General features: G+C 36.3%; 1 protein-coding gene and 2 pseudogenes across 1 annotated transcript; all 3 read right to left on the reverse strand.

Annotated features, from left to right (window-relative positions):
- Nucleotides 1–4,611: 4,611 nt before the first annotated feature.
- LOC130428182 (chemerin-like receptor 1) lies at nt 4,612–11,619 on the reverse strand (annotated as a pseudogene).
- A 2,942-nt stretch (nt 11,620–14,561) lies between these two features.
- Nucleotides 14,562–17,148, reverse strand: LOC130428183 (C3a anaphylatoxin chemotactic receptor-like). Its single transcript, XM_056756043.1, has 2 exons — nt 17,145–17,148; nt 14,562–15,532 (listed from the first exon to the last, which is right to left on the reverse strand). Exons 1-2 carry the CDS (start codon nt 17,146–17,148, stop codon nt 14,562–14,564), a joined length of 975 nt encoding a protein of 324 aa, XP_056612021.1.
- Nucleotides 17,149–21,799: 4,651 nt separating this feature from the next.
- LOC130428184 (C3a anaphylatoxin chemotactic receptor-like) lies at nt 21,800–23,695 on the reverse strand (annotated as a pseudogene).
- Nucleotides 23,696–26,580: the final 2,885 nt, after the last annotated feature.

The following is a 26,580-nucleotide window of genomic DNA, read 5'->3' on the forward strand; positions in this document are numbered from 1 at the left end:
TTTTCAGCTCCGTTGGATGTCTTCAGGGTTCACAAGGTTTCATTGAAGATCTGAACATTGAGTGCCAATTTGTACATATATGAAGAAAGATTGGGGCGGGGTGATGATGTAGGAAGCAAAATATCCTACACTGTATATGCTTAAATCTGATCTTTAAAAAGGTTCTTTAATGTTGGTAAAAGTTATATTTACAATCACATCTTTCTGAAAAACACTTTTGTGCCAAAATGGTTCTTTGGATATGTTTTTTATGCGCGCCTGTTTGCTTTAAACTTAATCTGTTAAAGCTGCCACCATGCATGGCCACCTCACATCATAACTGCTTGCCCGCTCTCCCCGGTCTGACATACATTGTTACCCCGTATCACAAAACCAGTCTTAACCCTTATGCGGACATCTGGGTCATTTTGACCCGCAAAATTTGGCTTCGTCCAAATGGCTTGATACTTTGTAAAGTGGTCAAACTTTCTAGATCTTTTCTAATTCAAGTAGAAAAATAAAGGCGAATGATATCTTGACACACATTCCTGGTCTTCTTAGACAATGGACAAAATGAATCCTCAAAATCAGAAACAACGCAGATCACACATAAACAGAATGGAAGTGGCACACCTCCAACAAGGCAAAATACATCCACAATGCAAAAGAAGCATGCTCACATGTGCGCACACAGAAAGCAACTGTTCTCTTTGTGACATCTTGTTCAGGTTAGATAATAAAAATGCTAAACTTTAACCAAAAGTCATTTTTATTGTTATAATTGTGATGATTTCATAATTTGTAAGACTAATATGAATCCAATCAATAATATGAATCCAGCTGAAAAACTTGTGAAAGCACATAGCAAAAAGTGGAGCTCTGCAGCCATCTACTGGCAAAATGATATTTTTTTACTTTTAAAACTGCACTTTTCCAAAAGATGGGCAAACCTAACACTAAACCATGTTGAGAGCGGTAACAGCACAGCTTTCAACCGGAAAGCCCTGCAGAGACTGGTACGAACTGCCAGGCACACCGTCGGAGGTGAGCTCCCTCCCTCCAGGATATTTACACCAGACAGTGTGTGAAAAAAGCGATGAGGATTACTACAGACACTAGCCACCCGAGTCACCGTCTGTTCTCACTCCTTTCATCAGGAAAGAGATACCGGAGCAACAGAACCCGCACCAGCAGACTACTTGACATCTTCGTTCCCCAAGCAGTCAGACTCTTAAACTCTCGACTCCCACAATCTACTCATTAGCACTGCACTTTATCCCTCCACTAGCATGAACCACCATTAAGAACTCTAACACATTGTGTGTATATTTGCTGCTGTGTAGTTATATGTAAATGATGAGTCATTATCATGTGTAGACTACGCACATCGTGTACATTTACTGCTTTGTCATTTGTTGTATTATTGTTAAACTTATACAGAAATGTGTAGCCCAAGACTGGTTCCCCACAGCCCACTACGCCAGGTTAGTACCTGGATGGGAGACCTCCTGGGAAGCTAGGTTGCTGCTGAAAGAGGTGTTTGTGAGACCAGCAGTGGGTGCTCATCCTGTGATCTGTATTGCCCCTAATGCCCCGTATAGTGATGGGGACACTATACTGTAAAAAAGCACCGTCCTTCGGATAAGATGTTAAACAGAGGTCCTGACTCCCTGTGGTCATTAAAGATCCCAATGCACTTCTCATAAAGAGTAGGGGTGTTACCCTGGTGTCCTAGCCTTATTCCCTCCACTGGCCCTTGTCAATCACAGCCTCCTTAAAAATCGCCACCCTCTGAATTGGCTCTATATCTCTCTCCTCTCTACCTATAGCCGGTGTACCAATGTACTGTGGCTGCCGTCGCATCATCCAAGTGGATGCTGCACACTGGTGGTGGTTGAGGAGAGGCGCTCCTCATATGATTGTAAAGCATTGTAAGTCTTTGTTACTTTTAATCTGTCATACTGTCATGTTGGTCGGAACAAGTGGTAGGAGTTATAACGCTATATGGCCACGGAAAATTGAGACTACTCCAAAACTATTTTGTAATAGTCTAATTTTTTTATTTCAAATTTTATAGCTACAGGTTGAAGTAAAAATCTTTTTTTTATTATATTTGAAATAATATGAAAACACTTCTGAAACGAACAAACTAGTCAAAGAAAGAAAGAAAACATGTACACATTTATTTTTTAATAACATAATCTAAATGGCAATTTTAGGATTATTAAAAATGATGAAATAAACCAGATTTGCCCCCAGATTTTATGCGTCTTTGAATTCTCTCATTCTAGATAGATGTAGGAAACCTGACTAAAGGCAAAACTGCAGTGGCCTCGTATTTTGTGACTATCTTATATTTGTCAAGTACAAACCACAAATATATACCATATGCTATCTGACATATAACCGTGTACAACTGTAATCCTAATTCCTTCCCATAACATGTGTAAAAATGTTGTTTCAGACATGCTGAAGGCTGTTGTTTATTCCTTAAATGGCTATTTTACTAGTAAGCACAACACTAATGTACCGTTTTTCAATTCGTTTCATTTTATTCATTTATTTCCTTATAAAGTATATACCTTCGTTTGCCAGTTGGAATTTAAACGATAATGTTAGTAAATGTCTTGGCATATGGCACATTTTATATAACATGTAAAACATTAACCACAAGACACAAAATCCCAACCTTATACAGACATTACTGTCAAAAAAAACCTCTTTCATGTTGATCTCGGTCATGAACAGAGTGGGGGGGGGACCCAAGCGCAGGCAGGCACGGTGGGTATTTATTGAACAAAGGACACTACAAAAGTGCAAAACAAAACCCACGACGGGCAAAACAAGGCAGGATAAACTATAAACAAAAACAAGAACACAGACTGACTAGACTATGAAAATAAATACTAGTACAAACACTAAACTGAACTTACTTAGACACGGAATACAGGAACTTAGACAACAAGGTCATAGAAACAGGATACAAGAACTTTCACCATAACAGCATACACGTAAAGACAGAGCAATGGGGACAATGTACAGACAATGCCCAACACAAGACAATGAAACATGTGGACTCTTTAAAGGGAACAAACACAGGATAATTGATAGGGACCAGGTGCTGAGGATTAAACACTAAAGGGAAGATGACAAGGAAACGAGATGGCGGAAACACTGACAAGACATGGAGAGAGAGTGAGAAGGCCCCTAGGGAAACTATCTCTCCCTCCACATAACTTAAGGCTGAGCCATGACTCCGCTGCAAGAACAAGAATAAACATGGCATGGTAGCGGAATCATGACAGATCTCTATTGAACTTGATACTAGTTATAGATGATTTTGCATTTAAGCAAATGGAAGATTAGGGGTGGGCTGATGATGTATATATGGCAGTATGCTTCTGTAGAACTACTTTGAATATGTTTTTCATGACTTGTCATGACATAACTGTAAACAACATTAATTATCAATACATTTAATATTCTGTATCTATATATATATATGATATGGCAATGTCAGAATGTGAAATGGACCATTTTGCTATTGAGCGCAGTTTCTAAATCCATAGTATGTTGAACCTATGAGCGCTCGATTGCTTAGTCGTGCCAATCCGTGACAGCTGGTACCAACATGGTTTAATTCCCCCCCCCCGCAGGGTAAATAACAGAGATCTTTATAATGTAATCCCAAACGTGTCATGCGCTGCCTTGAAAACACAAGAGACTGAGCTATAATGTCTCTGCACGCATTCTTTCAGCACAATAGACATTCGTGCAGAAAATACGGAGCTGAATACAGTTTGTAATCATTCCGTGTCGAAACAGGCTCTCGTGGAAACATAACTGTAACCAGTGTTGCCAACTATTTTCACTGAAAAGTAGCTGAAACCTGCCCGAAAGTCTCTAATGTCAACAAATGACGTCACACACTAATTTGCATAATTTGCATTAGAACTGAAGCAGAATTGCGAAGGCTTATTCAGAAAGTAGATAAAATTGCATTTTGGAAAATAAGTCACCAAGTTGGCAACACTGACTGTTACCATTCAGGTTCGGCGCGATCGTGGGAAAGCTCTCTATGATGTGTGCATCTAAATTAATTAAAATAAGGAGTAGTCATCCCCAAAATGGTCCCTGCTGACTTGACCATATACTATGAAAAGTCAATGACCATTTTTTTGGGTGACACTGATCCTGATTTTTGCCTTTCAATGAAAGTAAGGTTTTAATACTGAACCTTTGCTTTTTAACAAAAACAAAAAACAACAACAACATGATGTCGTAAAATATGGTCTGTATATTTAGAAACTTCATAGACAATAGTTTAACAGAGTACAATCAATTTCATATAAATATAATTTAAAAGACAATAACAAAAACATTTGCACTAAAAGCATTACAATATATAGCTTGCGTATAACAAAACAGCGTGAGAATAACAATATGTGAGTAGGTTACGATGTAAATCTAACTAGAACCCAAGTAAGAGATTTGCAGATTGATTTATCACCTCATAAATAGCTTGAACTGACATTGACTTCTTAACCAATAAGAAGATGAGGAAGTGTAGATAGTTTTGTTGAGTGTCTCTCTGCTTGGGACCTGTTGACTGTTCTTTAAGAGGTGGGAGATTTAATGTAAACCCAGATTCTCCTCAGTAAAAGCCCCCTCGAGCGCCAGCAGCAGAGACCTTTTAAGTTTGGTCTTATACTCGTCACACATGAACACATAGATAATGGGGTTCAGACAGCTGTTTAGAAGAACCAAGCAGATTGCAAAAGGATGGCCTGTAAAAAGTTTCTCTACAACACTGTCACTCCAATGATTCTTACTTGCACTTATGATACACAAATGTAGAACATGGTAAGGACACCAGCTTATAAAAAAGGCCAAAATCACAAATATTACCCGGAAAAGCCAAATCTGATTTCCCCTCGGTAGGCGTCTTACCCGCACACCAATAGCAATATATGAAGATGTAATGATCAAGAAGGGAATTAGAAAACCCACCGTAAACATGTATATGAGCAGAGACATGCATGAATCGACATAATGTTCGAATAATTGAAATGACTTGTGAGTTTTAGAGATAAAAACGACAAAAGGGATGGTACAGAAGATGGATAAAAGCCACACAAACACACAGATGATTCTGGCTTTGACTAGAGTCGTTTATTCTGAGCCCACACCACACACCATGTGCACAGAAATCGATCCACGCTGATGACCGTCAGAAAGAAAGCACTCGCAAACATGGTTAACACAAAAAGAAAATAACCACCTTGAAACAGAATAATGTCTTCACGAACTCTTCTGTCAAAGACATCAACAATTAAGTAAACCAAAAATTGAATAAAAATCAAGTCTGTAATCGCCAGGTTGAGAAACCAGATGGAGTTGACTGTCGTCTTCATTTTGTAGCCGGTCACAAAGATGACAAGCCGTTTCCAATCACACCCATGACAAAGAGGACAATCATTACAAATGCGCTGCCGATATTAGCTTCGTGGCTCAGCTCCTTGACATGATGAGTTCGGACATCAGTCAGATTTTTAAGTCCCCACGTTGTGCCCTCTTCCAAAGAGACAATACACCTCACCACTACAATGAAACACAAACATCAATCACAAAAAGTGTTTGATCAATATCAGATTCGGTTTAAAGTATAAAGTGTAGAAACAGTTATTACAAAATATAACAAAATCATTCAAATACTTAAACATTTTACGTAATTGCCATCAACATTTTTATGGGTTCAATTTCCAGTGGCCCATCTCACGAAGTGAGGTGAACATACACTGAGTTGTTGAGTAAATTTTGAGTTGACAAAACCAGACAAACCCAACCTGGCTTAGACCAGGTTCAGCTGTAGCACAACGCTTGGTAAAAACTTTCTCTGTCAACGGTTTGATCCAGAGTTCGTGAGGCGCATGCACCTGAAAGTGTGATACGTGCGGCAAACATAGATTCTCACACAGAATATGAAAAGCATCATCAGTTTGATTGACTCGCAAGATTTCAGCGCAATTCACTTTTCTTGTGGAGATCAAGAGATAATTATTAATAAATGTAATTTTAAACACATTTACGATGCAGGAATAAACACTGCTGCAGTAAAAGTTTGAGAAGATGGATACTGACTATGAATTGACTATGTCAATGAATTTGAATTTAAATTATTTGCATAGGTTTACAATAATATCAAACGATAAAATGTATACTTAATTACTTTAAAATGCTTTATATATTAAAGTTTGTTTTTATATGCATACAGTTATATTAATTTAAATGCTATGTTTATAATATTAATGAATAGATATTTATTATCAACTCAAGTAATAATTATATGAATGTGTTATGAATTATACTCAACAAATGCAAATATACATAAAAAGAAAAAAATTCCCTCTAGCATCTTATCACTTTAAAATTTTTTTTAATTTGGAGTGAGAGATGGGGTTGGCTATATTCCATCCATCCATTTTCTACCGCTTTATCCGAACTACCTCGGGTGACGGGAAGCCTGCGCCTATCTCAGGAGTCATCGGGCATCAAGGCAGGATACACCCTGGATGGAGTGCCAACCCATCGCAGGGCACACACACTCACTCATTCACTCACGCGGGTTGGCTATATTGCCTCGGATATTTCTCACTTTCTCCAAGCGGATTGGTCCAGTTTTGGTTTGCGATCTCTAACCCAGAATAAAACCTGCTCCGGAGCAGGTTAGCCGTGTAGCCTAAGTTTCCATGGCGACGAAACCCGCGTAAAACCAATCTACTATCTTGAGCCAGAAAACTAAGAGTACGCTCAAACTTAGTAAAACCAAACCAGCTTCGTGATACAGGCCACAGGAAGTATACATATTGATAAACAATGTAGTGTGTATTCTCATTCATCATCATCAACATTCTATGTATTTTGGATTTATATGCTTTTTTGGCAGACGATTTTATCCAAAGCGACTTTCATTTCATTATCCTATACATGTGATTCCAAGTATGTGCAATCCCCTGGGATAGAACCCACGACCTTGCGTTGTTAACACAATGCTCTTACCACTGAGCTACAGGAAAGATAAAAGTGTCTGCCAATGCATAAACATTAAAATGTATAAAGGGTTAGGAGTGATAAACCTATAGCCAAAGAAAAATTGAGACCATGGCAAAAGTATTTACCTAAATACCATGAATAAATACAAAGCAAGTTGCATTGAGGGTAAATTGAGGTAAATGAAAAGATCATATAATTATTAAGCTTTATTATTATATGACGTGTATTATAAGACGTTTCATTTTAAAACCAATGCACTATTTAATAAATAATAAATAAAATGGCTGTCAATGGAAATTGTTGAAATTGTTGTTTACGAGTTCTGAATAATTCATCCAGCTGAATTTTGTACTAACTGTTATGATAATTTTCAGATTTCTGTGAGATCAGTGAAAGCAAACCATATTATAATCTTTTCATTTTAAAACATAAAAAAATGCTACATTACAAAAGGCAAACATAATAGCATAAGCCTGAATTCTTACCCATTTTCTTTGTCTTTATTATTTCTCTTCCGTCTTCAGGTAGATGCTTACAAAGCCAACAACAATGTCTCTGCACAAATAAACATCGTTTCTATCCCTATATAACTGGACGATTGGGGGTGGGGTGATGTATATATGGAAATATGCTTCTGTAGAACTATTTTGAATGTTGATGGCAAGGAAAGGTTTTCCATGGCTTGTCACAACAGAACTTTAAATTACATAGTTTATCAATACATGTAATTCTGTATCTATACATTTATCTCTACAGTCAATATCAGAATATATAAAACATATTGCTGCAAAATGCATCAGGCATTACTACTGCCCATATTTTATTGAAACTTGTACATTTACAGTAAATTAAAAGTGACTGTTTGTCCATTAAGGTTGTATTAAACAAATCTCTATTCTACCTCTATCTCTATTCTTTTCAGATTTTCTGTGTATGCTTGCTTATACCATCTTAACATTCTATCTGAAACTTTGTACTACTGGCACAACTCATGATTATCACCTTTACCTCACTTTGAATAAACCCGTTTCACACCTGTGACATAGATTAGAAAATAGGCCTACATAGATATCATAAAGATATCAAGATTTGAGTTGCTCCGCTCTGTGTAGTAATATCTCATGTTTCAGTCTGATTCTGAGGTCCCAAACTAATGCCCAATGCGGAGAGAAAATAAAAAAAAACTCAGACCTGTTAAAAAAATTCCCAAAGCAAATATTCTTAAAATATTTTTTTCTTAAAATAAATATCTGTAGATTGAAATAACTCATTATATGTCAATAAAACATAACGCTTAATTATGAAAGGTCTTTATACACCACTGAAGACATAGTTAGGCTTATGTATATTATATTGCATTTCTGTCATCAGATCCTCAAAAAAACTGAGTAGGGAAGAAAACGTGTAAAGAAGTAAAATAAAAACATTTTATTCGACGAAAGTATGCAGTAAAATAAAGTAAATTTCGTACATTTTCCCTGAGAACCAGGGATGTGCTACCAACTGAGCAATAAGAATGCTACTGCATTATATTAATTCTGACCCATTTTCTTTGTCTTTTTTTCCTCTGTGCTGTCTTCACAAAGATTATTTCAAGGCTCATCGATATCTCTGTGTCAGCAATTACTGACAGTTTCCCTTATACAAGGTGAGATTAGAAGTAGTGTGATGATTTTGCATTCAGTGAAATGCTTTTCTACAGAAACATTGCAAATCAATTTCAACGGTCAAAACAGAACTAACCACAAAGTTATAAATCAGAAACCAGAACATAAAAGAAACCAGAACATAATAGTGACACATATAATCCAGATGTGACACTAAATAAACCTACACAGAATAGGATTGCTCTTGTTTCATGACACTCAAAAACTGAGACTATCACACATACAGTAGTTTGTACAAAGCTTCTGACTGAATCTGACTTTTTCTTGCCTGTCAAATTGTCTACCTTGTCAGATTTTCCAACCAACTGCACATGCCTGGCAGGACAACGTGATGGGTAGGATGAAGAACCGGCAAAACTATATAAAGACATATTATCTATATAAAGATAATAATAAAGACAAGGTACAACAATAACAAAATCGCAACATACCTGACCGACCACGCAACCACAAACCCGCGTTTCTTTGAATTCCAGTTGTTTCTATGAGGTGCCTTACAGGGTTTAAATCAAACCGCACTTATGAAATAATAGGTCCATATAAAACACGTGCATACACATAAAGTGGTGTGAAAAAGCATTTTCTCCATTCCTGATTTTTAGTTTTTGGTGCATATTTGTTCTGCTTAAATGATCCAGATCATCAACAAATTTTTTTATCACACATAGAAAACCAGAGAAAATACAAAATGCAGTTTTTAGATGATGGTTTTAATTATTAAGGGAAAAAACAATCCAAACATGTAAGACTCTATGTGAAAAGTATTTTCCCTCTTAACCTAATAACTAGTTGTGCCACCCTTGACGGCAACAACTGCAATCGTTTGTGATAGCTCACAATGAGTCTTTCACATCGCTGTGGAGGAATTTTGGCCCAATCTTCTTTGCAGAATTGTTATAATTCAGGACACTCCAAAACCATTTTATTTTTTTATTTTGCAAGTCAGAGGTGGAATTGCTGGTGTGTTTGGATCATTGTCCTGCTGCATAATCCGAGTGTGTTTAAGCTTGATGTCACAGACCGATGGCTGGACATTCTCTATTAGGATTTTCTGGTAAAGCGCAGAATTCATGGTTCCATCGATTATGGCCAGTCGTCCAGGTCCTGAAGCTGCACAGCCCCAAGACCATCACTCGACCTCCACCATGTTTGACTGTTAGTATGATGTTCATTTTATGAAATGCTGTGTTAGTCTTTCACCAGACAGAACGAGACGCACACCCTCCAAAAAGGTTCAACCTTTGTCTCATCAGTCCACAGAATATTTGCCCAAATGTTTAGGGATCATCAAGATGTTTTTTGGCAAACGTGAGACAAGCCTTTGTGTTACTTTTGGTCAGCAGTGGTTTTCGCCTTAGAACTCTCCCGTGGAGGCCATTTTTGCACAGTCCATTTCTTATTGTAGAATCATGAACACTGATCCTTAACTGAAGCAAGAGAAGCCTGCAGTTCTTTAGATGTTGTTCTTGGATCTTTAATGACCTTCTTGGACGGTTTACCACTGTTTCATGCTTTCCCCATTTGTGGAGAATGGCTCTCACTGTGGTTCGCTGGAGTCCCTTAGAAATGGTTTTGTAACCCTTTCTAAACTGATACATTTCAATTACTTTGTTTCTCATCTGATCTTGAATTTCTTTAGATCACGGCATGATCTGATGCTATTTGAGATCTTTTAGACTACTTCAGTTTGTCACACAGGTTCTACTTTAGTGATTTCTTGATTCAACAGGTCTGGCAGTAATTAAGGTTGAGTGTGTCTAGTGAAATTTAAGTCAGTTATTATAAATATCTTGTATATTTAAACTTCATGCACACTAGATCTACACCTTTAGACAATCACATATACATATAAACTCGATACATGCATATACATCAATAAACATTTGCATATACATATAAACTTCCTGCATGCACACATCTTTAAATTCTCGTGTTTACGTATAAACTTGTTCCATGCACATGCATGTAAAAACGCTCGCATTTACATAATAGACATGAACCATGCTTTTACATATGCATGTAATGTCAATTCGGTTGTATTCATTTATGATGAATTTGCTGTCCTCTGCTGGCCATTTGTTTGCATTTTTTTTCCAGACAGTTGACCTCTCGGACTCTTTTTTGTAGTGTGGACGAATAAAAAAATTGGGTCACATTGCTTTCTGATTGTATATCCCGACGTAACATTTTTATGGCCATTAAAAATCCCAGGATGTCCTTCGATTAGGAGTAGGGGTGTAATCCCAGCATCCTGGCCAAATTTGCCCATTTGCCTCTAAACATCATGGCCTTCTAATCATCCCCATGTAAACTAATTGGCTTGGTTAAAAAATGTCTCTTCTCCACCAATAAGGTGGTGTGTGGTGGGCGTTCTGGCGCAATATGGCTGCCAGGTGGATGATGCACATTGGTGGTGGTTGAGGAGGTTCCACCTTTCCATGTAAAAGCACTTTGAGTGCCCATGCAGAAAAGCGCTATATAAATGTAACGAATTATTATTATTATTAACAATGTTGTAAACCAAAAATGGAATAAAGAGGAAGTCTGCAATCGCCAAGTTGTGAAACCAAATGGAGTTGACTTTGACTAGAGTCCGTTTGTTCTGAGCCCACACGACCACCCATGTGCACAGACATCGATCCAGACTGATGACCGTCAGAAAGAAAGCACTTGCAAACATATTTATCACAAAAATAGAATAACCACAATTAAACAAGATAATGTTTACACTAAATCTACTGTCAAAGACATCAACAATAAAGTAAACCAAAAATGGAATAAAGATGAAGTCTGTAATCGCTAAGTTGAGAAACCAGATGGAGTTGACTGTCGTCTTCATTTTGTAGCCGGTCACAAAGATGACAAGGCCGTTTCCAATCACAAATCTCAACCGTGACAAAAGTTGACAAAATAAATTCATATCTTAAAGATATTAAGGTTTGAGAAGCTTTGAGTATATCTTATGTTTTCAGTCAGATTCTAAGGTCTCAAAGTTTCGCCCACTACGGGGAGTAAAAAAAACCCTCAAACCTGTTATAGAAATTCATAAAGAAAATTATTTTAAGATAATTTTTTCCTAATGTACAGTGGTATGAAATATTAAGTGATACTTTCTCCTACTACATTAATTTCAGTGTAAAACTTGCTTGAAACAAATGCAACAACATATTTTAACAATGTTGCAGTTCTCATGTTCTGTATGAATATGATTTTCAGATTTTTATAAGATTACTAGTGTACTTTTGAATGAGTAATTTGGAGATTTTAGAGGAGCTTGTTCTAGTGGTGATGATGCGAATTGCAACCTGTGGAAGCACTACGGGAGGCTGATACAGTAGATGTTGCCATGTTTTTGCTTCTTTGTCGAAGGAGATTTTTACTAATTGTATTTATGAAACAAACAATTTAGAGCAGTTAACTGTTTAGGGCTACTGTAGAAACAACATGGTGAATTAGTCATCTGGTGCGTAAATGGTTTAATTCCCCCCCGCAGGGCTGATTACAAAGATCTTTAGAATGTAAACATTAACGCATCATTTGCGACTGATCTATAACGTCTCTGCGCGCATTGTTTAAGCACGATTAGACAACTGTGCTGAAAATAGCGAGCTGAGAACATTTAGTAATCGTGCCGTTTCGAACCAAGCTCAAGTGGAAACAACTGTAACTGTTCCAGACAGTGCTTAGAACGATTTTGTGCGATCGTGGAAAAGCTCTCCATGATGAGTGCATTTCAATACTTTATAAAAGGAGTACATCAGTCCCAGTGGCGGCTGCTGATCTGTTAAAGAGGGGAGGCTCATTTTCGGCCTAAATCATAAAAATTGTCCATTTATTTATATGTAAATTCTGCCCTACGTTCCTTTTCAAGAAAATGCTCTGTAACCCTGTCGTACCAACTAGGCGTCTTTTCCAGAGACTTGACCAGTGTCCTCTCAATGGCCAGCAAAGCTTGGCTGCTTAAACGGCCTTGGCCCATTGTGTTACGGGTGTAGGACTTGAGCCGCTTTAAACAGGAGAAGCTCCTTTCTACACCTGCAGATGTAGCTCCAATTGTTGCCACTAATGAGAACAGTTTGTAAAGCTGAGGCATTGCACTGTCCAACTACATGTCTTTAAGGAACACCAAGTAATCACACAGCTATCAAACAGGATATATCAGTGGTTTCATCCACCTGCCATCCAAAAAAGGGAGCATCCTGAATTTCATCTCTGATCTGATCAGAAATGGCGGCTGCAAGAGCAGAGATCAAGTCATTTTGAATAGTGTGTGACATACCAGAAAACACAGTTGAGGACTCGAATTGTGTGGACAGGACAGAGTCATATTTAGCTAATGTTTCTGTGAACTCTCTGTAATTCCCCTTGTTGGATGATTCACTACTGTCATCATGTCCCCTAAATGACAGCTCCTGCCGGCCAAGCAAGGATGTCACATCAATAAGGCAGTTTAGGAAGGCCCTGTTTTGTTTAACAGTTTCATTATGTTTAGCCACTTGAATGTTTGCTAGCTGGCTAGTTCAGACTATATGAATTAATGAACAAACGATCTAATATATATATATATTTAACTCAAGAGGAGGAAATGTGGGAATTATGTTAAACTGAAACAATGAATGTGGTGTGAAATTGTGTGAAATATACGATGAAGGTTGCAGCAGTTTGTCTTTCGACTACACATGCAAAATCCGCGATGGGACTGAGTTGGAAATGGAGACACAGAGTGATACGCGTCATAATCTGAAGACCACGCCCACACCAACCGTATCTTTGCATTGCGAGAAGCTGCCGCCTAACAACAACAAAAAAAAAACAATGTCTAAAAGCTGATATGTGACAATGTGTATAGCAAACAAGCTAAAAAAAACAAGAAATACGTTTTTATAAGCTGTCGACCCCAAAAAACGAGCGTTTTAGGACATACAAGTGGATTAAAAAGAGATGACAGACCCTCCAATCATCACGCAGACGATCGGAGTCCGGGCCAGCCCATCCCAGAGAGGCTGAGCGTCCGTGGGCGGGACATAATCGCAGCATTATCCAATGACTGTCTTGTTTCTAAGCACTGAAAAAAACATTGAAGTCAATGGACGCTGGGCTTCAACAGAGTAGCCTAATGCACTGTACGCTACGGGAATGAATGAGAAGGAAATCGAGCCAGCCGACCTAAGTAGCTGATTCTGAACGAAATTGTTTTCGTTCGAGATGAACGTGTTTAACGCATTTTTAGTCAATAAAATGTTAACATACTAGTACATATATTTGACCATTCATTTTTTGACAAGTATAGGGGAAGCTGAGCTTCCCTTGAAGTCTTAAAGAAATCGCATCTGATCAATCCAAAATTATCCCCACTGACTTGACCATAGATTTTCTTCCCACTATGAATAGTCAACGGCAACCATTTTGGGGTGATCTACTCCTTTAATCCTGATTTTTTGCCTTATGATGAAAGTAATTTCAATACTGTACCTTTGCTTTTTAACAAATAAACCCAACATGATTTAGTTAAATATGGTCTTTATATTTAGAAACGTCATGGACAATTGTTTAACAGAGTACAATTAATTTCATATAAATATCATTTAAAAGACAATAACACAAATAACATTTGTACTAAAACCATTACAATATATAGCTTGTGTATAACAAAACAGCGTGAGAATAACAATATGTGAGTAGGTCACGAATACAAATCTAACTAGAACCCAAGTAAGAGATTTGCAGATTGATTTATCACCTCATAAATAGCTTGACCTGACATTGACTTATTAACCAATAAGAAGATGAGGAAGTGTAGATAGTTTTGTTGAGTGTCTCTCTGCTTGGGACCTGTTGACTGAACTGTAAGAGGTTTGAGATTTAACGTAAACCCAGATTCTCCTCAGTAAAAGCCCCCTCAAGTGCCAGCAGAAGAGACCTTTTAAGTTTGGTCTTATACTCGTCACACATGAACACATAGAGAATGGGGTTCAGACAGCTGTTTAGAAGAACCAAGCAAATTGCAAAAGGATGGCCTCTAAAAAGTTTCTCTACAACACTGTCACTCCAACCATTCTTACTTGCACTTATGATACACATATGTAGAACATGGTAAGGACACCAGCTTATAAAAAAGGCCAAAATCACAAATATTACCCGGAAAAGCCAAATCTGATTTCCCCTCGGTAGGCGTCTTACCCGCACACCAATAGCAATATATGAAGATGTAATGATCAAGAAGGGAATTAGAAAGCCCACCGTAAACATGTATATGAGCAGAGACATGCATGAATCGACATAATGTTCAAATGTTTGAAATTCCTTGTGAGTTTTAGAGATAAAAACGACAAAAGGGATGCTGCAGCAGATGGATAAAAGCCACACAAACACACAGATGATTCTGGCTTTGACTAGAGTCCGTTTATTCTGAGCCCACACCACACACCATGTGCACAGAAATCGGTCCACGCTGATGACCGTCAGAAAGAAAGCACTCGCAAACATTGTTAACACAAAAGTAAAATAACCACATTTATACAGGAGAATGTCTTCACGAACTCTTCTGTCAAAGACATCAACAATTAAGTAAACCAAAAATTGAATAAAAATCAAGTCTGTAATCGCCAAGTTGAGAAACCACATGGAGTTAACTGTCGTCTTAATTTTGTAGCCGGTCACAAAGATGACAAGCCCGTTTCCGATCACACCCGTGAGTAAGAGAACAATCATTACAAATGCGCTGGCGATTTTGGCTTCGTGGCTCAGCTCCTTGTTATGATGAGGTCGGATAGCAGTCAGATTTGGAAGTCCCCACGTTGTGCCCTCTTCCAAAGAGACAATACACCTCAATACTATAATGAAACACAAACATCAATCACAAATAGTATTTGATCAATATAAGATTCGGTTTAAAGTATAAAGTGTAGTAACAAAAAAATATTAAATATTAAAAATAATTCAAATTCTTTTTTTTGTAATACATTTTACGTAATTGCCAGCAACATGTTAATGGGTTCAGTTTCCAGTGGCCTATCTCACGAAGTGAGGTGAACATACACTGAGTTGTATAGTAAGTTTTTAGTTAACAAAACCATACAAACCCAACCTGGCTTAGACCAGGTTCAGCTGCAGCACAACGCTTGGTAAAAACTTTTTCTGTCAACGGTTTGATCCAGAGTTCGTGAGGCGCATGCACCTGAAAGTGTGATACGTGCGGCAAACATAGATTCTCGCACAGAATATGAAAAGCATCATCAGTTTGATTGACTTCTCGCGAGGATTCAGCGCAATTCACTTTTCTGGTGGAGATGAAGAGATAATTATTAATAAATGTAATTTGAAACAGATTTACAATGCATGAATAAACACTGCTGCAGTAAAAGTTTGAGAAGATAGATACTGACTATGAATTGACTATGTCAATGAATTTGAATTTAAATTATTTGCATAGGTTTACAATAATATCAAAAGATAATATGTATACTTAATTAATTTAAAATGCATTATAAATAAAGGGTTTTTTTATATGAATACAGTTATAATAATTGAAATGCTATGTTTATAATATTATTGAATAAATATTAATTATCAACTCAAGTAATAATTATATGAATGTTTATGAAATATACTCAACAAATGCAAATATACATAAAAGAAAACCGCGCAAAACCAATCTACTTTCTTGAGCCAGAAAACTAAGAGTATGCTCAAACTAAACGTGAACTTAGTGTACCTGAGTAAAACCAAACCAGCTTCGTGATACAGGCCACAGGAAGTACACATATTGATAAACAAAGTATTGTGTATTCTCATTCATCATCATCAACATTCTATGTATTTTGGATTTATATGCTTTTTATGCATTTGGCAGACGCTTTTATCCAAAGCGACTTTCATTTCATTATCCTATACATGTGATTCCAAGTATGTGCAATCCCCTGGGATAGAACCCACGACCTTGCGTTGTTAACACAATGCTCTTACCACTGAGCTACAGGAAAGATAAAAGTGTCTGCCAATGCATAAACATTAAAATGTATAAAGGGTTAGGAGTGATAAACTTATAGCCAAAGAAAAATTGAGACCATGGCAAAAGTATTAACCTAAATACCATGAATAAATACAAAGCAAGTTGCATTGAGGGTAAATTGAGGTAAATGAAAAGATCATATAATTATTAAGCTTTGTTATTATATTACGCATATTATAAGAATTTTCATTTTAAAACCAATACATTTAGTAATAAATAATAAATAAAATGGCTGTCAATGGAAATTGCTGAAATTGTTGTTTACGAGTTCTGAATAATTCATCCAGCTGAATTTTGTACCAACTGTTATGATAATTTTCAGATTTCTGTGAGATCAGTGAAAGCAAACCATATTATAATCTTTCATTTTTAAAACATAAAAACTTTGCTACATTACAAGAGGCAAACATAATAGCATAAGCCTGAATTCTTACCCATTTTCTTTGTCTTTATTATTTCTCTTCCGTCTTCAGGTAGATGCTTACAAAGCCAACAACAATGTCTCTGCACAAATAAACATTGTTTCTATCCCTATATAACTGGACGATTGGGGGTGGGGTGATGTATATATGGAAATATGCTTCTGTAGAACTACTTTGAATGTTGATGGCACGGAAAAGTTTTCCACGGCTTGTCACAACAGAACTTTAAATTACATAGTTTATCAATACATGTAATTCTGTATCTATACATTTATCTCTACAGTCAATATCAGAATATATAAAACATATTGCTGCAAAATGCATCAGGCATTACTACTGCCCATAGTTTATTGAAACTTGTACATTTACAGTAAATTAAAAGTGATTGTTAATCCATTAAGGTTACATTAAACAAATCTCTATTCTATCTCTATCTCTATTCTTTTCTGATTTTCTCTGTATGCTTGCTTATACCATCTTAACATTATATCTGAAACTTTGTACTACTGGCACAACTCATGATTATCACCTTTACCTCACTTTGGATAAACCCGTTTCACACCTGTGACATAGATTAGAAAATAGGCCTACATAGATATCATAAAGATATCAAGATTTGAGTAGCTCCGCTCTGTGTAGTAATATCTCATGTTTCAGTCTGATTCTGAGGTCCCAAACTAATGCCCAATGCGGAGAGAAAATAAAAAAAACGCAAACCTTTTCAAAAAATTCCCAAAGCAAATATTCTTAAAATATTTTTTTCTTAAAATCAATATATGTTGATAGAAATAACTCATTTTAAGGTCAATAAAACATAACGCTTCATTATGAAAGGTCTTTATACACCACTGAAGACATAGTTAGGCTTATGTGTATTATATTGCATTTCTGTCAACATATCCTCGACAAAACTGAGGAGGGAAAAAAACGTGTTAAGAAGTAAAAAAAAACATTTTATTCGACGAAAGTATTCAGTAAAATAAAGTAAATTTCGTACATTTTCCCAGGGATGTGCTACCAACTGAGCTATAGAAATGCTACTGCATTATATTAATTCTGACCCATTTTCTTTGTCTTTATTTCCTCTCTTCTGTCTTCACAAAGATTATTTCAATATTATTGCTTTAATTTCATGACACTCAAAAACTGACATTGCTTGGAAACTATCACACATAGTTTGTACAAAGCTTATGACTGAATCTGACTTTTTTTTGCCTGTCAAATTGTCTACCTTGTCAGATTTTCCAACCAACTGCACATGCCTGGCAGGACAACGTGATGGGTAGGATGAAAATCCGGCAAAACTTTAGAGCACCAGATAATAGACAAGGTACAACAATATAAAAAGACAAGGTACAACAATAACAAAATCGCAACGTACCTGACCGACCACGCAACCACAAACCCGCGTTTCTTTGAATTCCAGTTGTTTCTATGAGGTGCCTTACAGGGTTTAAATCAAACCACACTTATGAAATCATATATAAAACATGTGCATACACATACAGTGGTGTGAAAAAGCATTTTCCCCATTCCTGATTTTTAGTTTTTGGTGCATATTTGTCCTGCTTAAATGATCCAGATCATCAACAAATTTTTATATCACACATAGAAAACCAGAGAAAATACAAAATGCAGTTTTTAGATGATGGTTTTATTTATTAAGGGAAAAAACAATCCAAACATGTAAGACTCTATGTGAAAAGTATTTTCCCTCTTAACCTAATAACTAGTTGTGCCACCCTTGACGGCAACAACTGCAATCATTTGTGATAGCTCACAATGAGTCTTTCACATCGCTGTGGAGGAATTTTGGCCCAATCTTCTTTGCAGGATTGTTATAATTCAGGACACTCCAAAACCATTTTATTTTTTTATTTTGCAAGTCAGAGGTGGAATTGCTGGTGTGTTTGGATCATTGTCCTGCTGCATAATCCGAGTGTGTTTAAGCTTGAGGCCACAAACCGATGGCCAGACATTCTCTATTAGGATTTTCTGGTAAAGCGCAGAATTCATGGTTCCATCGATTATGGCCAGTCGTCCAGGTCCTGAAGCTGCACAGCCCCAAGACCATCACTCGACCTCCACCATGTTTGACTGTTAGTATGATGTTCATTTTATGAAATGCTGTGTTCGTTTTACGCCAGATGTAACGGTCCCACACCTTCCAAAAAAGTAGTAAACTTTTGTCTTATCAGTCCACACAATATTTGCCCAAATGTTTAGGGATCATCAAGATGTTTTTTGGCAAACGTGAGACGAGCCTTTGTGTTACTTTTGGTCAGCAGTGGTTTTCGCCTTGGAACTCTCCCATGGAGGCCATTTTTGCACAGTCCATTTCTTATTGTAGAATCATGAACACTGATCCTTAACTGAAGCAAGAGAAGCCTGCAGTTCTTTAGATGTTGTTCTTGGATCTTTAAGGACCTTCTTGGACGGTTTACCACTGTTTCATGCTTTCTCCATTTGTGGATAATGGCTCTCACTGTGGTTTGCTGGAGTCCCTTAGAAATGGTTTTGTAACCCTTTCTAAACTGATACATTTCAATTACTTTGTTTCTCATCTGATCTTGAATTTCTTTAGATCACGGCATGATGTGATGCTATTTGAGATCTTTTACACTACTTCAGTTTGTCACACAGGTTCTACTTTAGTGATTTCTTGATTCAGCAGGTCTGGCAGTAATTAAGGTTGAGTGTGTCTAGTGAAATTTAACTCAGTTATTATAAATATCTTGTATATTTAAACTTCATGCACACTAGACCTACACCTTTAGACACTCACATATACATATAAACTCGATACATGCATATACATCAATAAACATTTGCATATACATATAAACTTCCTGCATGCACACATCTTTAAATTCTCGTGTTTACGTATAAACTTGTTCCATGCACATGCATGTAAAACGCTCGCATTTACATAATAGACATGAACCATGCTTTTACATATGCATGTAATGTCAATTCGGTTGTATTCATTTATGATGAATTTGCTTTCCTCTGCTGGCCATTTGTTTGCATTTTTTTTTTCCAGACAGTTTACCTCTAGGACTCCGTACTTTATGAGTGGGGTGACACTCTTTTTTGTAGTGTGGACGAATTTAAAAACTGGGGTCACATCGCTTTCTGGTTGAGAACCCCGATTTAACATTTTTATGGCCATTAAAAATCCCAGGATGTCCTTCGATTAAGAGTAGGGGTGTAATCCCAGTATCCTGGCCAAATTTGCCCATTTGCCTCTAAACATCATGGCCTTCTAATCATCCCCATGTAAACTAGTTGGCTTGGTTAAAAAATGTCTCTTCTCGACCAATAAGGTGGTGTGTGGTGGGCGTTCTGGCGCAATATGGCTGCCAGGTGGATGATGCACATTGGTGGTGGTTGAGAAGGTTCCACCTTTCCATGTAAAAGCGCTTTGAGTGCTCAGGCAGAAAAGCGCTATATAAATGTAATGAATTATTATTATCATTATTATTATTAACAATGTTGAAAACCAAAAATGGAATAAAAATTAAGTCTGCAATCGGCAAGTTGAGAAAGCAAATGGAGTTGACTGTCGTCTTCATTTTGTAGCCGGTCACAAAGATGACAAGGCCGTTTCCAGTCACAAATCTCAACCGTGACAAAAGTTGGCAAAATATGTTCATATCTTATATCTTACCGCTTTGAGTATATCTTATGTATTCTGTCAGATTCTAAGGTCTCAAAGTGGTGCCTACTGCGGGGAGTAAAAAAAAACTCAAACCTGTTCTAGAAATTCATAAAGAAAATTATTTTAAGAATTTTTTTTCATAATGGTATGACATATTAAGTGATACTTTCTCCTACTACATTAATTTCAGTGTAAAACTTGCTTGAACAAATGCAACAACATTTTTCAACAATGCAACAAGTTGCAGCTCTCATGCTCCTTATGAATATGATTTATTTATAAGATTACTAGTGTACTTTTGAATGAGCAATTTGAGGATTTTAGCAGAGATTTTTCTAGTGGTGATGATGCGAATTGCTACCAGTGGAAACACTAGGGGAGGCCGAGACAGTAGATGTTGCCACGTTTTCGCTTCTTTGTCGAAGGAGATGTTTATTAATTGTATTTACGAAACAAACTATTTAGAGCAGTTAACTGTTTAGGGCTACTGTAGAAACAACATGGTGTATTAGCCATCCGGTGCGTAAATGGTTTAATTTTCCCCCGCATATCTGATTACAAAGATTTTAGAATGTAAACATTAACGCATCACTTTGAAACACAAGAGACTGATATATAACGTATCTGCGCGCATTGTTTTAGCACGATTAGACAACTGTGCTGAAAATAGCGAGCTGAGAACAGTTTGTAATCGTGCCGTTTCGAACCAAGCTCAAGTGGAAACAACTGTAACTGTTCCAGACAGTGCTTAGAACGATTTTGTGCGATGGTGGAAAAGCTCTCCATGATGAGTGCATTAAATTCTTTAAAAAAGGAGTACTTCACTCCAAAATTATCCCCACTGACTTGACCATAGAATTTTCTTCCTACTATGAATGGTCAATGGCGACCATTTTGGGGTGATCTACTCCTTTATTCCTGATTTTTGCCTTTCGGTGAAAGTAAGCTTTTAATACTGTACCTTTGCTTTTTAACAAAGTTGACTCAACTGTAAGAGGTTTGAGATTTAACGTAAACCCAGATTCTCCTCAGTAAAAGCCCCCTCGAGCGCCAGCAGAAGAGTCCTTTTAAGTTTGGTCTTATACTCGTCACACATGAACACAGAATGGGGTTCAGACAGCTGTTTAGAAAAACTAGGCAGATTACAAAAGGCTGTGCAGTGTTAAGTTTCTCTGAAACACTGTCACTCCAATGATTCTTACTTGCACTTATGAAACACAAATGTAGAACATGGTAAGGACACCAGCTTATAAAAAAGGCCAAAATCACAAATATTACCCGGAAAAGCCAAATCTGATTTCCCCTTGGAAGGCGTCTTACCCGCACACCAATAGCAATATATGAAGATGTAATGATCAAGAAGGGAATTAGAAAACCCACCATAATTAAGTATATGTACAGAGACATGCGTGAATTGATATAGTGTTCAAATGTTTGAGATGCCTTGTAAGTTTTAGAGATAAAAATGGCAAACGGGATGCTATAGCAGATAGATAAAAGCCACACAAACACACAGATGATTCTGGCTTTGACTAGAGTCCGTTTATTCTGAGCCCACACGACCACCCATGTGCACAGACATCGATCCAGACTGATGACTGTCAGAAAGAAAGCACTCGCAAACATGTTGAGAACAAAAATAAAATAACCACATTTATACAGGAGAATGTTTTCAATAACTTTACTGTCAAAGATTATAACAATAAAGTAAACTGAAATTGGAATAAAAATGAAGTCTGTTATCGCCAAGTTGAGAAACCAGATGGAGTTGACTGTTGTCTTCATTTTGTAGCCGATCACAAAGATGACAAGCCCGTTTCCAATCACACCCGTGACAAAAATGACAATCATTACACATACACTGACGATTTCGATGTCTGATAAGCCCGTCGGATCTGTGGGGTGATTTGTTTGGATTTCTGTAAGATTTTGAGGTCCCAAAGTGGTGCCAACTGCCAGAGAGACAAGAACACCTCAATATATCAGTGAAACACAAACCAGATTCTTTATCAACATCAAATTAGGTTTAAAATACAGTGGTTTAAAATTCACCGAATATGCACTCAGTTTATGTTTATATTTTATGTACAGTTATTTATTATCAGAAAGTGCATATGTTGTATACAATGGAGTGCTTATTTTTTGTCATTCTTTGTTTTGGATCAAAGTGTCGGCCCAATGCATAAACATTGATGTCTCTCTCTTTAGACCTTCTGTAGCCTATTTAAATACTGTGACAATTAATCAACATTATGTGCTTTATAGTCTTTAATTATACGTGTTATGATGTGAAAAGGGGTAGGAGTTATGAAGCTGTTGCCACATAAAAAAGGCCACCCCAAAGCTATTTTCTGTTTTTCTCAAATTAATAGGTATATGTTTTAGTAAAATTATCATTTTTGTTTCATTCTATGAACAAATGATAAAATGTATCTTATATGAAATATAATCAAATCAATCCGAATGGTAGTTCATGGTATTCAAAAAATAAATAAACTTGTAAAAAGCATTAAGAATAAATTATAGATGTGAAGATCATATAAGGATGAAGATTATTAAGCTTAATATATGAAGTTTAAAACCAGTACAATATATGGACATCAATGCAAATGTTAGCACAGGAGAAATATGTTTATGAGTTCGACACAGCTGACGTTTGTACTAACTGTTCATTATCAGACATCTATGAGATCAGATCACTTTCAACTCATGCACACAGTCTTGACCAAAGCAAAGATGCAGAAAGATTAAACAATGCTTGCATTTAAAATTTACTAAAACAATTTACTCACTGCAAAAGTAAACCCTATTACTGATCTTTTTATTTTGAAAACAATAAAGAATTTTCTACATCACAAGAGGCAAATATGTTATCATATCATAAACGTGAATACTAACCCATTTTCTTTGTGTTTATTCTTTCTCTCCTGTTATCAGGTGGATGTTGACAAAGCGAACATCAATGTCTCTGCAGGAAGAATTTGTGATTGTTTCCCTATATATGAATGGTAGATTAGGAGTGATGGTGATGATGATCATGGAAATATGCTTCTGTAGAACTACTTTGAATGTTAATAGCAAGGACAAGTTTCCAATGGCTTGTCGCAACAGAAATGTAAACAACATTACTTGTCAATACACATCATATTCTGTATCTACATGTCTAAAGTGTGGGAATATTAGAATATGTAAAATTGTTTGGTTTATGATACCAAAATGCCCATATTGCTGTTGAATTTATTAGGCATTACTACTACCCATAGTATTATAACCTTAATTTTGTTAATTCACTATTTAATTATATTTCTTTATTTCTTTACTACTTTATTTAAAAAGAGAAAAGACATGGATGTTGAATTCATACAATGTAGTTTCATATGCTTTTCATGTGCCTTGTTCAGAGTTTAGTACGTGTTGGTTAAAACGTGATTTTGTGCATCAGCCCCTTTAAGGCAGAGAGAGAGCAAGAGGCTGTTGTGGTTGATGCCGATGCTTCCAGATTAAACTAAATAAACGTAAATCTACCTGTGTTTTATTTGTGTTATCCACATTGAAGAGACTGAATGTTCACAGAAAAAAATAAGGGTGACAGTATGTTGAAATTATGTGTACCTTTAAATTCATCAAGGTTATATTAACATTTACGCATTTGGCAGGACGCTTTTATCCAAAGCGACTTACATTGCATGATCCTATACATTTATAATTACGCATATGTAATCCCATGGGATCGAACCCACAACATTGCGTTTATGCTCTAACCACTGAGCTACAGGAAAGCATATTGAGCAAATATCTAATAGCACTATCTCTATCTTTTTCAGACTTTTGCTGGCTAAAACCATATTACAGTAACGTTGTACTTGGAACTTTGTATGGCGTAATTTGTGATTATCGCCTTCCTAGACGAGTCACTTTTCCTCAGTTGGATGACACTTTGAATAAAAGGGTCTACCAAATTAATAAATGTATTCAAGATGAATAAAAAATTTGTAATGTCAACAACATTTTGTATAATATGGTCTTAATATTTTAAAAGTCATAGACAAATGTTTAACAGAATCAATTTCAACTGAGGACTATTAAAAATATACAAAAAATAACATTTGCACTCACAGTATTACAGTATAAAGGTTGTGTATAACAAAACAATGAAAAGAGATTTGTATATTGATTCATGACCTCTGACAACATACAGTTTCTAGATGACACTGGCACGCAAGTTATTCTTAACCTATGTAAAACTTATGTAAAACAACTGTTGAACTGTTGTACACAAATTATCACCCCGTAAAAGACAGAGATGCTTTATTCTCTTTAGGCTTTTGGCTCGCACAGCGATAGCCATTTATGAAGATACAAAGATCAAGAAGGGAATCAAAAATTCAGCCATAAACTTGTATCTGTACACAGACATCAGGACACTGAAAGAACTTGTGTAGACACAGAATTCAAATTCATGTTTATCTCCAGTACAGTGTGAACAATGACATCAGGGATGCTGCAGCAGATGGATAAAAGCCACACAAACACAGATGATTCGACCTTTGTTTTGACACTTTGATCAAAAGCGACTTACAAGTTGGGGAGCATAAACATTTTGTCAACACACTAAACAGTACTGTTAGTTTACAAGGCCATGCAAATAGGACGATTAAAGCCGTAGTAAGCAAAGGAGAGAATGAACAACAAGATATACATATTTACAAGTAGCCCATGTCTTGAGCTGTGAAGGATGTTGCAGAAATGATGTTGCAATAATAAATAATCATTTTAAAGGCGATAAGACAAAAGTACACGTCAAAAAAACATTTTGTATGTATATTATATTGCGTTTCTTTCAATAGATCCTCCAAAAATCTGAGGAGGGTAGGAAGAATATAAAGCTTGCCTCAGCAAAAAGTAATAAACCAACGATTGTTTTCAATGAAAGTATGTCGTAAAATTGATGTTCTCTAAATAAATGCCAAAATGGTGCATTTCTCCGGAAAACAGAGAATCTAAGATGTCACATATGATAGTTAGAGATACAGAAATAAATGTAAACATTATGGGAATACTTTTATGATGTAATTTTTAGAGTTTAACAGGTTGAGAAACATGTTAATTTACAGAATCATAAATGTTTTTTGTATATTTTACTGATCATTTTTATAATTTTATGAAGTAAATGTGCCTTTCCCAGACTTTTGAGTCCTTACATTTAAAAAAATTTATAAAGAAGGGATTTATAATAAAGTTGTATCAAAGAAAATCAAGATTAGGCCACCTCACTACCTAACATCGCGCCATAACATGAAAATGTTAGTACAAAATAATTATGTTTATGAGTTCTGAATAATTCATGCAGCTGATTTTTCTACTGACTGTGATGATCATTTTAGCAAAGATGGAGAAAAATAAAACAAAGCTTGTCCTTACGAATAACTAAACAATTTACCATGTTAAAATTTAAATAATCCATGTTATAATCTTTTCATTTTGAACACATTAAAGAATTTGCTATAGTACAAGAGGCAAGCATAATACTGTAGCAGACATATTAATTCTTACCCAATTTTTTTGTGTTAATGCTTTTTCTGTGTCTTTAGGTGGATGCAGACAAAGCCAACAACAATGTATCTGCATGAACAATTAGTGCTTCTTTCCCTATATACATGGACGATTACTACTTTGAATATGTCAAGGAAATGGTTTCCGTGGCTTGTCATGATAGAACTGTAAACAACATTTTTTATCAATGCCTGTCATTCTGTATCTATTTATCCATATTTAAATGGAAAAATC

The sequence above is a fragment of the Triplophysa dalaica genome, chromosome 9 (assembly GCF_015846415.1).
Source record: "Triplophysa dalaica isolate WHDGS20190420 chromosome 9, ASM1584641v1, whole genome shotgun sequence".
Lineage (NCBI taxonomy): Eukaryota > Metazoa > Chordata > Actinopteri > Cypriniformes > Nemacheilidae > Triplophysa > Triplophysa dalaica.